Source organism: Propithecus coquereli, unplaced genomic scaffold (assembly GCF_000956105.1).
Source record: "Propithecus coquereli isolate 6110/MARCELLA unplaced genomic scaffold, Pcoq_1.0 Scaffold235, whole genome shotgun sequence".
Lineage (NCBI taxonomy): Eukaryota > Metazoa > Chordata > Mammalia > Primates > Indriidae > Propithecus > Propithecus coquereli.
In genome coordinates, this window is record NW_012147897.1 from 5,085,347 (window position 1) to 5,098,714 (window position 13,368).

The window sequence follows — 13,368 nt, forward strand, 5'->3', positions numbered from 1 at the left end:
GCCTGTCTCCGTGGCCTGGGCTGCCCCAGACGCTGTCCTCAAGCGGGGCTGCGGTGGAGCCTTGCTTTAACGCAGATGGTCCACAGGCTACATCCCAAAAGAAACTTTGTACCTGTGGTCCTACAGATGTGAACTGCTTTAAGACATATTAGCAGTAAAAGGACCTTGGAACCACTGACATGCTAACGGAGTCTACAGCCCTTGTGAGATGGGCCTTGACATTCCCCAAATCTATGAGAAGCAGGTTATAAATTTTTAAACCCTAGTGGAAAAAAAAAAAAAAAAGGAAAGAATTTCATTAAGAACACACAAACTTTAAGGAAGAATGAAAATACTTTTATAACTAATTTAGCAACAACAGCGCCTTTTAAAAAGAGAAGGCTGGTTTTAATTTCGATTGCTGTTTGAGGGAGGCAATGGGAGTGGGTTACAGAGTTGCCTCCTGGGGCTCTGGGCAGCAACAGTCACAGCAGGAACCGCAGGTGCACACGCCTGTGTGCAGCCCTGATCAGGTGGGCGCACAGCTGGAGCCGACGAGGCTCCCCCTTCCTGCCCTCTCCACCTGAGTGTGTCCCACCTCCTCTCGTTCTCTTGGGTTATTCTCCGTGTCCTCATATATATGTTTTCTGTGACTTTTCTTCCTGTGCCTGTTTCTACCTCTGTATTTCTCTCCTTTCTCACCACCTCTTCCAATCCCTATTTTGTCTCTCTCCCTTAACTGATCAAAAGAGAGTGAATATGTACTTTTATGTATTTGTTTTACTTATTGAACAGTTTTCTGCCCCATATGAAAGTAGACAGGTGGGTGGGATGTTTTCTATTCATTTGGAAAACAAATACATAGTGGGTTTTTATTTATATGAATCTTAATCAATTCCTACCACTGCTTCCCCACCCTCAATAAACCCTCAGAAATCAGGGCCAGCAATAACAGTCCCACGCTAGGGCTCCTAGCTTAGAGCAAGAGAGGATCCGCGGCGTGCCGACGCCTGGGCGAGGGAGAGCAGCATGACGAGGGAGCATGCAGGGTTCGGGTGCAGTCTGGGCATGTGGAATGGAGGCCCTTTAGCAACCGCCCAGTCACGTGGCACCACCCTCTCCACCACTGAGCTCTGCCACTCTCCAGCCTTTGCCTTGACCCTCCCCAAGTGAACTACCTCCTGGAACCTGAGCCCACCCAGTGTTTCACCCCTCCCACACCTTTGCTCGGGAGATCCCTCTGTCTGACATGCCTCAGCCACCCCCGGCTCTGTTCACCTGGGCAACACCTACCCATCCGCTGAAATCCTCCCTGATCCACGGAACCAGCTAGAATGGACTCTTCCTTCACGCGCCACTGTGATCAGGGGCGGGGTCTCAGGCATCTGGTTTCCCCAGTGCCCAGCATAGTGCCTGGCACATAATAGGTATTCAATCAACGTTTGTTGGAAAAATGAAGAGTATAACATCTCTTGTCTCCCACTTTACCGGAAGGATAACAAAGTGGGCAAACTTGGCCGCAGCTCTCAGGTCCCACCCAGTTCCCACACTTTCCCATGCCTGGCTCCGCTCACCTGCTGCAGGCTGCCCCTCACCTGCACAGCCCTCCCACTCTCCACAGCTCCCTCTGCCACGCCCCCGTCTGTGATTTCCCATGCCCAGTGGCAGGAAACCTATCCTTCATCCGCATTCCCAACTACCTGGTCTGTTGTCACCTTATTTGGGCCTCTCTTACGGCTGTTTCAGCACCCCATGTTAGGCACACACATGACTGTCACCCCCATAACCCACACAGTGAGCCAGCCCCCCCAAGGGTGGAACTTCCAAAATGACCATAGGTTAAACAAGCAAGTGAAGGCATCTCTGCCATCCCTTGGGATTAGAAAAGCCAGAACCAACAGTCCTGCCGGCAGACAGGAAGGGACAGAGAGCCAGAGCCCAGCCTGCCAGCGTGGCAAGGCGGTGCTGAGTGCAGGCGGTCACTCTTCCCAGCAACACGGGATCAGAACGTTACACTACCTTGTTGGCCAGTGCGTCTCCCGGTCCATCTTCGCCTTTCCCAACACTTAGCTCTGACTGCTTGCAATTAGTATCTGAGAGGCAATCTAAAAGAGTCAAGCTGCATTATGGAGACCCCAGGAAAACTGCAGGGCACAGCTCATCTTGTGGAGAGTGGCTCAAATGGCAAAGGTTGGTTCCTTCACCTACTCAGCTGGGCCTCACCAAGGAAATAAGATCAAGAAAGTGGTGTTTGTCTTTAGCATTTATTTATAATTGGAAAAATTGTTTGTTTGTTTGTTTTTCTGAGCAAGCACAGACCACAAGCACGTCACAATCAATTGGCTATACATGAATATTTTTGTCATTCTCTTACTAACAGCAGGAATGAAATAGCACCAAGAGAGGTGTGCGCTACAGGTTACATAGACAATCTGTGGTATGCAACAAAACCCAGGCCACAAAATCGTAATTAGACACTTCCTGCCTGCCTTGGACAGGCAAAGCCATGTGGACTGAAGGGGAGTGAGGACAGAGAACAGAGCTGAGGGAAGCCAACGCACAGCTTGAAGGACTACTTTTGCAGGCAGGGCAACAGCGGGGAAGCTTCGGCCCCAGCTCTCTCGCCAAGGGAGTATGGGGAAGCCACAGGGAAATGTACAGAAATGGGCAGGACAGGTACCGGAAGCTCGGTCACCTTCAGAAAGGCAACATCAAAACACTGCTTGTGGAACCAAAATCAGTTTCATTCAGTCTGTTAAGGATACAGAATGAGACTGGCTGAGTTTTATTTGTAAACAGTAGAAATCAAAGGAAGTTTCTTGTCAGTGAAGTGACACATTCAAGAGTCAGAGTGAACCACAAACTGTGTTTCCTCAGTGGGTGTGCTAAAAAGAAGGGAGCTGACAGGTTGAAAAAGACATTATACAGGTCATCAAAAGCCGCAGGCAGGGCAGGGTAGGAAATCTAGTCCCTGGGGCTGCAAGGTGGGTGGGAAAGCCAGTGGGGCCCTTGTGGCAAGCTGCGATTTGGACAATGCCAACTGGACTCAGTCACAGGGATCAAGTCAGGTCCATCCTTCTGGTTGTGTGGCTATGGAGACAGATTTATTTATACTGCCCACCAAGTCTAGCACAGTGCCTGGCACACAGCACTCATTAAGTGAATGCAATGAATGATCCCTTGTGCATTGTAAACTGATTTACTTGAGCTGCAAAAAATACACGGTTATTCTACGGAGAAATCCAAATTGTGGCTAACATCAACACGTCTGACTAACGCCAAATCTTGAGAGAATGCACAGACATTGGCAAATTCTCTGGATACAGTTAAGACCATGTTGATAGGGTTCTCTGGCACATGGTAACATTAGCTAGCCAGTAGCTGGAATCAGTACTGAGATCTACGCTAGTCATTTCCAGATAGGCGTTCAAAAGTTGTGATTCATGAACACTGAGGCTTGCTAGCATTTCCTATCTTCTTCCGTACTTCTCCTCCCTCACAGCTTCATACCCTGAGAAAGAAAGGGAGGTCGCAGTGGGCCTGACCAAGCACTTCATTTCTAGCCTTCCTGTTCTGTTACTAATTATGGCCCGTGTAGCATACACTCAATTAATTGGCAAAAGACTTCTCACCCAGCCCACGGTGACAAACCAAATGGTGCAAACCGAGACTTTGCTGCCTGAATGGTCAGAATAAGAGAGAGCTTGTGGAGGCTCTGCTTCCTCCAACCCAGAAGGATCTAAAGGGAGTTTTAAGGTCAGGAATTGTGAGACCTGCACTCTTCCCCACTTTCATTACAAAAGAAAAGCATGCCTGAGCAGAGACTTGGTGCTGTTCGGCGCCCAGCAGTTTCAGAATGCTGGGGACAGTGATGATTTTAAGGACAGAAGAAATAAAGTGTGCTGAGCAATGTACACATCTACATTTGCAAATATAATGTTTCTGGCAGATATTCTGGGTTCCCTCACAAGGACTGGGGGTCTTTTCACAACAACTCCCCCACTAATTCCTACAACACAACTTAGCACAGCTAAGGTGGCACTTGCCACCCCCGGGGGCTTTGGCCACACAGACACGCGACACAGAATACACTGAGAGCTGCTTTTATGCATTAATGAGGTCAAAGACGCTTGCCAGTCACTTAGCAGGGCACTCTCCCAGTCTGCAGCTAAGTCACAGAAAATCCCCCGACCTACCCTCAGCACCCTGTCCTCTCCGAGGAGCGGAGCAGCAGCAGTGCAGGAAGGGACAGCAAGCATCGCCACACTTGCCACTATGTCTACATGCCCCTTGGGTTTCTCAGACACAGAAAGCCACATTCTAAATACACTATCCCTACACCTGCAACAGTCTTCCTCAGTCACCTTTAACCAGTTGCTCTGCAAAGTCAGCAGCACTGGATAGGCAGTAAACAGAGGAACAGCTCCTCATTTTTGTGATCTTCCTATGACATCTGGAATACACCTAAAACACCAAACCCTTTTACCACCCCTGGCCTAGTTTTGGTTATCAGTGGCATATCTATTACTCAGCACAGCCCACTGATAGGAAACTAAACACAGGCACACATTCCTAACAGAAGATTCTATGAAAAGACTACTTAACAGACACAACTCCACTTTATTGACATTAAGGCCAAGGTTGTTTTTTTGTTTTTAATATTTCCACAAATTTTGTCAACTGCTGCAGCCCAAGCTGAGCTTCTCTAGCACATGATAATTTTCTGAATGTTGGAAAAGAACACATTTACCTAAAGTTCAAAATCGATCAGTGATACCGACCTTGGGGAACAAGAGGGGGACACCCTGCAGACACTTCCAAGCACTACGGGGAGATTTGCTTCCCAGCCAGCTCAGAGTTGCCTCCCGCTGGCACCAGCCTGCCCTCCTTGTCAGCATGCAGTCTCACTGACAGGGGAGGGCACAGCCAGCGGGCAGAGTTTCCTGGTGTTCCGGGGCTGGTGGCCTGGGTGCCTGGACCACCCTCAGGAGGAGGCATGCTACTCGGTCTCTGAAGCAGGATTCCTCCATTAAAAAAACCAAACCAAAGAGCTCCTGGAACACTCAGGACCAAGGCAGATGAGAAGCCTCTAATTAATTTTGTGGCCTTTTTTTGTTCGTTGGTTAAAAATAAAGAGAGAGAGAGAAGAGTAAAAGGAAAGTGCAGTGAAATTTACTCTTTCGCCTCAGCCAGTTTATTGTTCATCTCTTTGCTTTGCTCCTTGTCGTCGGGTTTGGTGGCACTGGGGCCCTCTGCGCTCTTTTTCTTGGTGGCCTGGCCCGACACCGCCTGCTTGTCTTTGGCCTTCCTCGGAGGCTTATGGCTCGCTGAGGTCTTTTTTGGTTTGGAACTCTGAACACTAGGTTTCTCCACCTGCATGGAGAGACAGACAGACCGCAATACAGAAACACAAAAGGGAGTGGGAGAGAGAATTTAGAGAGAAGATATTATTAATTTAACAATAGTGGTAATGGAAGTTTGGCACTGATGGAGCACAGCGTATAAAGTGTTTCCAGTGACGCTGGGGCATTTGGCTTCTTCCGTCTGAACTCCCTGGTCAGCCACGTTGGCAACGTTCACTGGCCACACTGGTTCCCCTGCCCAGCCAGTCCTGCCCCTGGAGCCCCCCAGGCAGTGGGCTATTCGCCATTCTGCAATATCTGATGCCCCTGCCTGTGGGAAGTCTAGACCTCGTCACCTTGTTCAACTCGGGCAAAGGCATATGATTTGCTTTAGTCAGTGAAATGTAAGATGCGATATGGGTCACCTCCAGGCAGAAGATTCCAGAGTCAGTCTGTGCTTCGCACTGCTCTCTTTTCCTCTGCCATAGAGAGAGGCTTCTCTACCACCCTGAGGCCCAGACAGAAGAGGCAATGAGAAGTAGAGCAGCAGCCAACCCACGGTGGACGTGGATTAATAAGTAAACCTCTGTTGATGTAAAATGCAGAGATTCTGGGCTGGTTTCTTACTACAGCCCCAGCTGGTCTTGCCCTGTTTCTGTCTCCAGGATGGTGTGCCGGGAGGTCTCCAGCTGCAGCTGGGCCATCACACTGCCGGCCCTCCATTCCTTCTGGCTGGCTCCCTGGCTGTTTCCCCCAGGACAGCTGCTCCAAGCCCCCGCCACTCTCCCCGAGCTCTCCCCTCTAGCTCTGCCCCCTCATTCTAAAGGGATGGCCTCACCTCCCTTTCTCAGAGAACTCTGTAGCCACTAGGCATGATCCCTCAATATGCCCCCTGTTCATGTCTAGATCTGATTTTCCCAATATTCCTTCCTTCCTCCCCTAAACCTTCCTTTGTCCAGTGCCAACCCCATGTCCTGGGCCCCCTCATCTGTGGACAGACAGAGCTGATGTTGGGCCTCGCAGGCTGGCTCATGCACTCACTGAGGGCCAGTAGTTTTCAAACACCCCTGATCCGTAATAAGGTAACCAAGTGTCCTGGTTTGCCTGGAACTGAGAGGTTTCCTGGAACACGGAACTTTCAATGCCAAAACTGGAAGAGTCCCTGGCAAACTGGGTCAGATAGTTACCTTACCCATAAACTGGCCCTGGGCCAAATAGGAAATTCCAGTCAAGTGCAAGACTTTAGGACAGAAGCAGAGAAGAGGCTAATTAGGTTCCAGAGCTGTTTAGGTTCTCAGACATTTTCTGCTATTATCATAGGACAGAGGATATGTGCACAGTTCCATGGGCCTGACACCAGAGAGTAAGCAGGGCTGCTTGGCATGTACGATTCCGGCTTCTCTAGCTATAGCTCCAACGTGCTTCTCCCGCTCGTGAACTCATACTGAGATGCCAGTAAGGCAGGGTAGTGTTATTACAGGAAAATCCCTGAGTCCACTTTCACACACTGTTTATTTTAGTAACAAATTACTGGGAACATATCTTGCAGCTGATGGAACAGCTGGTGGATGGTGTTTGTCCAGGAAGATGAGAGAGGGCAGGCACTCTTCAAGGACTGGGGAAGGAAGAAAGGGGCCAGTGGCTGGAGCCAGGCTGAGGTGGGCTGAGTGGGACCGGGCAAGGGGGCCCACAATACTGGCTGAGCCTTCGGGGGCAGAAGCACAGCTATGTTAAGACAAGGGGATTTAGGGCTCAGATGAGATTTTCTGTCATTCTTTTTCTGGATTTCTCAAAATCAGAAGCTAGTTCTCTGGAAATCTACCAGCCTTTAAGCTGTTTTTATTTAGGTAGTGCTGCTTTTTAACATTCCCTTTGAATTTAACAAAGCTTTTTGTTGAAGAGGCCCCTGGGTCTCAGTGTGCTAAAGAGGAACCCAGGGATTTTTCAAAGGAGCCCTGGGGGCTGGGCCAGAGTTGGCAGCAGCCCACCCCCATGCTCCGCTGTGCTGCGGTTAACCCTTCCAGTCTGGACAGAGCTGACGGGTTCCCACGAGGTCTGTCTCACCTTTGGGGGTTCCTTGAAAGGTTCGCTGTAGAGGCTGCGTATTCTTCTGCGGTCAGTGACCTTATTGTCAGCTGCTGTTGGCTTGTTGGCCTCCCCTTTGAACTGGGCACTATAGCTGGTCTCGTGAACCATCTTATCATCTGGGGGCTTGTATTGGGGCTTGGCTTTTATTGGTTTCACAGGCTTGATGTCCGTCCATGCTTTGAATTCATTCCTGTCAGTCAAAGAAAGCATAAGTGATGTGAAACATCATATGCCTGGAAACAGTGCTCCTAACGCACGGCCACAAACACAGCAAGCTCAAAATCAGTGCTTGTGGCATTGACTAAAGGGTGGCTGGAGGGTTAGCTTCTCTTTCATCATGAAAAGTGCAAGTTTTCCTTCTTGCAAAGTTACCCAGGTTGTGGTGATAGCAGTGGTGCCTTGGAGAAAGAGCTCGGGCTCCCCGCTCCACACCATGTGATCGTGGGGAGGCAGTTCTAACCTTCGGGCCTCGTTTTCCCACTCTCTAAAATAAGGCTGAAAAAACCCAACCCATTTAGTCATTCGTGAGTTCAACAGATACTGAATGTCTGCTATGTGCAAGGTTAAAGAGTTGTGAAATTAAACAAGATAATACATTAGGCACACTCACTGCCTGATATATTGTGGCCTATCAGCAAATGCCAATTCCCTTCCCCACTTTTTCATAATGAAGAACTTTTCTTGTCCAGAATCCTTAAGGATAATTCCTCCCTTTAAATAGCAGAGAGCTTGCTTCTTATAGTGCTAGAACTTTAACAATTTTAATCACTTTAGATGAACATCTTGTCTAAATATTTGCAGATCTTAAGTAAGCAAAATGTGCTGAATATAATTTGGTTACTACAACTAAGACTAGTGTTGGGATATGTATATGTAGGAGACTCTTTCTTTTTTTGAGACAGAGTCTCCTCTGTCGCCCCAACGAGAGTGCCATGGCATCATCATAGCTCTCTGCAACCTCAAACTCCTGGGCTCAAGCAATTCTCCTGCCTCAGCCTCCCGAGTAGCTGGGACTTACAGGTGCGTGCCACTATACCCAGCTAATTTTTTCTGTTTTTTGTAGAAACGGGGTCTCACTCTTGCTCAGGCTGGTCTTAGAACTCCCAATCTCAAGCGATCCTCCCAGACTGCTAGGATTATAGGCGTGAGCGCGCGAGGCCAGGAGAGTCTTGTTGTGTTTTGGTGTGAATGGCTATTGGTCCTTACCCTGAATGATCCTCATCTGCTGCTTTTTTGAGTCAACGTGTCAGTTTTCTTGTTCTCAGCAATCCCTCTCTGGGTTTCTCATCAGCTGTTTCTGATCTGTCATAGGGCTGATGGCCAACGACATTCAAAACAGGGTAAAATAAATGTAGCCGCTGAAGGAGGCCATGGGAGTCGATCCTGTTTGCTAAGTGCATGAGATTCAGTGCATAAGCTCCGTGGCGCCTGAGGTCTTACCAGGCCTGTTCTCATGTGGGGCCATGAGAAGCTGTGGGAAAGAGGAGCTAGTGGATGAGTGTCTGTGGAGTTAGGTCCTTCCAAGACCCCTTCCCGCCCACTGACAAGTCCTCCTTCAGAGCTGAGAGAGGAGTGCTGTGAACAAGAAGGCCCGGGAGGCAGTAGAAAGAGCTTAGACTGTGAGGGAGATGTGAGGGTTCTGCTCTAGCACCGCCTCGACTGTCTGTGGAGCAGGCCTCTCCTGCTCTGACCTCAGCTTCCTCATCTGTCAAACAAAGGAATTAGGCCAGACAAGGCCTTTATAATGTCCTTCCAGCTCTGAGGCTCCCTTAGTTGATGAGGCTGGTTTGGTAACACTGAGCCACTTACTGGCCATTCGACCTCCTGATCTCTGGATTTCTGTAGGGGAGCTGGCTCCCATGTGAAGGGAGAGACCACTGTCTCTTAAGAGACCTTCCTCTAAGCTTCAAGCCCCCCTTTCCAGGCAGCCTGGGTCTCCACCCAGATGTCCCTCTGCTATGGTTTAAGTGTCAGTCTCCTCTGAAACTCATGTTGAAACTTAATCCCCAATGTGGCAGTATTGAAGTGGGAACTTTAAGAGATGATTGGGTCACGAGGGCTGTGCCCTCATGAATGGATTAATCCATTGATGTATTAATCAATTGAAGGTTTAATGGATTAATGGGTTAGTCCCACAGGAGTGGGACTGGTAGCTCTGTAAGAAGAGGAAGAGAGACCTGAGCTTGCACACTCAGTGCCCTCGCCAGGTGATGCCGTGCACTGTCTCTGGACTCTGCAGCGGGTCCCCACCAGTAAGAAGGCCCTCACCAGATGTGACCTCTCAACCTTGGACTTCCCAGCCTCCAAAACTGTAACAAATATATTTTGTTTCTTACAAATTACCCAATTTCAGGTATTTTGTTATAAGCAACAGAAAATGGACTAAGACATCCACCAACAACTCAGACTCAATGTCCCTAGACCCAAATCGTTTTGTCTCCCCCATCGAATTGTCTTCTCTTCCTGGATTTTCTCACTGTTCATCTTTGCCCATTCATTCATTCACGAAATATTTCCTGAGTGCCTGTGTTCTGCCTGACAGGATGCTGAGCACTGTGGAGCTCAAGGGTGTGGAGGCAGAGGGACCTGAGGTTACTGCAGGACAAGATGGTGAAAACCATGAAGGATGGGAGAGTGGGGAGCATAGAGGAGGAGCTCCTACCCCAGCCCAGGAGTTGGGGAGGGTTCTGGAGTGCAGTCAGAGAGGCTGACTGAGAGTTGGCCAGAGAGTGGGGAGTGGGTTCAAGGCAGACTGAGTAACACATACAGAGGCTCACAAGTGGCACAGGCCCTGTGGGACCAGCAGGCAGTTCAGGTGGCTGGGTTCGTGTTTAGCGGTGAAAGGCACAAGAGGCTAGACAGACCATGGAGATCCTGCCAGCCACGCTGAAGGCATGGTCTGCACTGTAACAAGAAGTTGCCAAATGATTCCAAGGATGAGTGAGGCCAGATTAGTTTTGGAGATGAGAATGTTGGTGTAAATGGTAGACAGAAGGGGAGAGTGGAAGCGGGAGGCCAGGCAGGAGCCTGGGCAGTGAGGCAGGGGAAACCAGGACAGTGACAGTGGGGGCAGAGGAGAGGGCACTGACTCAAGAGGGAGAATGGGCAGGACTTAAAGCTCATGAGCTGTGGGAGGCAAGGGCTGGGAGAGTTGGGGAACTCCAGGACTTTGACTGGTGGTGCCACCCCCTGAGATGGGGAGACTGGGGGACAATAGGATTTGGGACGAGAGTTGAGACCTTCCTGATCCTGTTACTATTGGCATCCCACATAGCCCGGCAGGCAGCAAGGCTGCTTGGGTCTTTCCTCACCTCTCCTCCTTCCTTCTCCACCTTCTCTAGGTTCAATCAGATTTCCTCACCTGACTTCTGAACCATGTTGGCTCCACACACAGGCCTAGGGCTGGCCCAGGGTACATTTGGGGCTCTGGCCACCACTACCTGCCAAAGGCTCCAGGCCCTCCCTCCTTCCTCCTACCCTTCAGAACCAAAGCCTTGCCTGTTAGATGGGCTCCTAATACCTGGGCCTGGGTCTCCCAGTGCCAAACCAGTAACAACCTGGCGCCCAAACATATGATGGCAGAAACCTGGATTCTCTGTCCTACCCTTGTCTGTTTCCGGAATTAGGACTGAGATAGACATACACTGTCCCTAAGCACTCTTTCTGGGTCATCTTTTGCAGGCCAGACTCTGCAGCCTTCTACATCTCTGCAGTGGCCCCTGTAGGCTGGGAAGTGTCTCACTTACAAGCATTATCCGTGGGATGTGCCCCTGTGGGAAAAGTTTGGTAACCCTTGATCCTGAACAACTCTGGTACATCATCTTCATATGAGACCTTATTAATGAGTAGTAAGTTCACTGTAATCATGATAGATTTAGGTTTAAGCCCAAATTCCATTTTTTAGAACTTTCTTTGAACTCTCCATAAAACCTCTTACGGTGATATGCAACAACTATCATACGTCACAAAAATAAAATTAGCTACCATTCACTAGTTGCCTTGTATAAACTGGAGGGTTTTTTTTGGATTATTTTGTTTTTGTTTTTGTATATTCTCTGTAACCCTTACAACAACTTCGAGAAAGAGGTAGTATTATATCTTTTTATAAAGGAGGTAACCAAGGCTCAGAGAGGTTAAGTGGCTTGCATAAGTCCACACAGCTGGCAAACAGGGGAGTTGGGATCTGAGCTCATGTCAGTCAGGCCCCACAGCCCACATCCTTCCCACTGCACTTCAGCAATGTGCTAGAGCTGCAGTGTGCTCCACCTGCCCTCACGGGAGGGGCTAGTGCAGGGTCCAGCCTGCTGTCTGCAATGCTGTGGAAGGGTTATATGACACAGACTGGACCAGATGACCCTGAGATGCTTGACTGAGAGCAGTATGGGTCAGTCATACCCAGTGCCTCTTGCCAGGGGTTCATGGTCCCCTGTACCATGATCTCCCCTTCCTGTGCAACCATATTTCTGCTTGATCATTCATTCATTCACTCATTCATTTGGCATGTGCCAAACACCAGCCATGGGCATGGCATGTGGCCCACAGGGATGTATAAGCCATGGTTGAGGTGTCTATAGTCTTGTGAGTCAGGAGCTGACCATGCGTGATCCTAAGAAAAGACAGAATGAATAAAATTGGACCAAGTTCAGAGGGAAAGAGGGAAAAGAATGCTTAATTCTGATAGGAGTGAGGTCTGGGGAAAGGAGCATTGAAGGATGTAGACAGAGAAGTGGATGAAGGGAACTTAGGCACTGGTCTAGTCTGGGTGGCAGGTTCAGAAAGCAGGTGAACTGGTCAGGGCAGGGGCTCAGGGTGCAGGAGGGTGGGGTCTTGGAGAGGTATGCAAGGTGAGCAGGCTGGGTGGGAGCTGAGGCCAGGCTGCACAGAGCCCGGAATGCCAGCTTTGCATGCATGTGGTAGGCCTGGGAGACACTGAAAGTTTCTAGCAAGGCAGCACTGTTCTCCATTGATGGAGCCCTCCTCCTATCAGACTGCCCCACTTTTAATTATTCTTTAAGGGCTCTCCTCTTCCAGGAACCCCTCTTGGGTTACTCAGCCCAAAGTTTCCCATCTCTTGGTTCTTGGCCCTTTTGCTGTACTGGCCAACTTTGTGGCCACTGTGCAGTTTCATGCTGTTCTTCGGTTCTTTCATGAGTCCATTTTGTCTCTCTTAAGGGATAAAATGCTTAATAGAAAATTCAAGACAGAATCCTACTTTTGAGTCCAGTCTCATTTGCATGGCTGTAAAGGGATATCCTACATCAGACCTCAGGTTCAGGGTCCTGCACTAGGACCCCAATCCCCAGCGGTCCCACCAGCATTCTTCCCATGCTCAGGCTGCCACTCAGGGTCATGCTCTGTATCTTCCTTACATTCTTCACAGTATTTAAGGGCTTGGAATTCGATGGGCAGTTAACGCAAGTAGCTATTGATTTCATTTCTGGTCAGCTCATGTCACCTCCTTCTGGGCCGTTCCTTCCCTGCCCCATATGGGGCAGGTACTTGCTGCTAGGTGGCAAAGGAATGCCTGACTTCAAAGCCCGGCCCCTCCCACCATCTCACACTTGGGGCTGGGTGTGTAACCCAAGTTTCCTTGGGGTCCCTCAAACTCATGGCCACTTTGGCTCATGGCAGCAATCACAAGAAAGCATTTCCTCTCAGCCAGTCTGGGTGTACACCGCAGTGAGGCTCTGGGTACACTGGGAGGGCCCCACATCTGCAGGCTGCTAGCCCTCCCAGAGATGTTCCTCATGTCACAGCTTCTCTTGTGTCATGAAGTGTGTAAGTCACAGGGACACGATGACCTCCAACTGCATCACCAAAGGCCCACTGTCCCCTGACAACAGATCCACTGGTGAAACCTGTCATTTGAGACTTGATGCATGACTTATCTCCTACATCACCCCTGTGGGGACAGAGGAGGGTCTGGGACTATGATGTCCCCCAGTGGGTGGGTAAACTG

General features: G+C 49.6%; 1 protein-coding gene across 1 annotated transcript in view; it reads right to left on the minus strand.

Moving 5' to 3' along the window:
* Positions 1 to 2,224: 2,224 nt before the first annotated feature.
* MAP6 (microtubule-associated protein 6) overlaps positions 2,225 to 13,368 on the minus strand; it is a 61,438-nt gene continuing 50,294 nt past the window's right edge. Inside the window, exons 2-3 of the mRNA XM_012645672.1 lie at positions 7,386 to 7,599; positions 2,225 to 5,352 (exon numbers count right to left, since the gene is read on the minus strand). Of these exons, the coding sequence (XP_012501126.1) occupies positions 5,152 to 5,352; positions 7,386 to 7,599 (415 nt within the window). The 3' untranslated portion in view covers positions 2,225 to 5,151. The remainder of the gene's footprint in view (positions 5,353 to 7,385; positions 7,600 to 13,368) is intronic.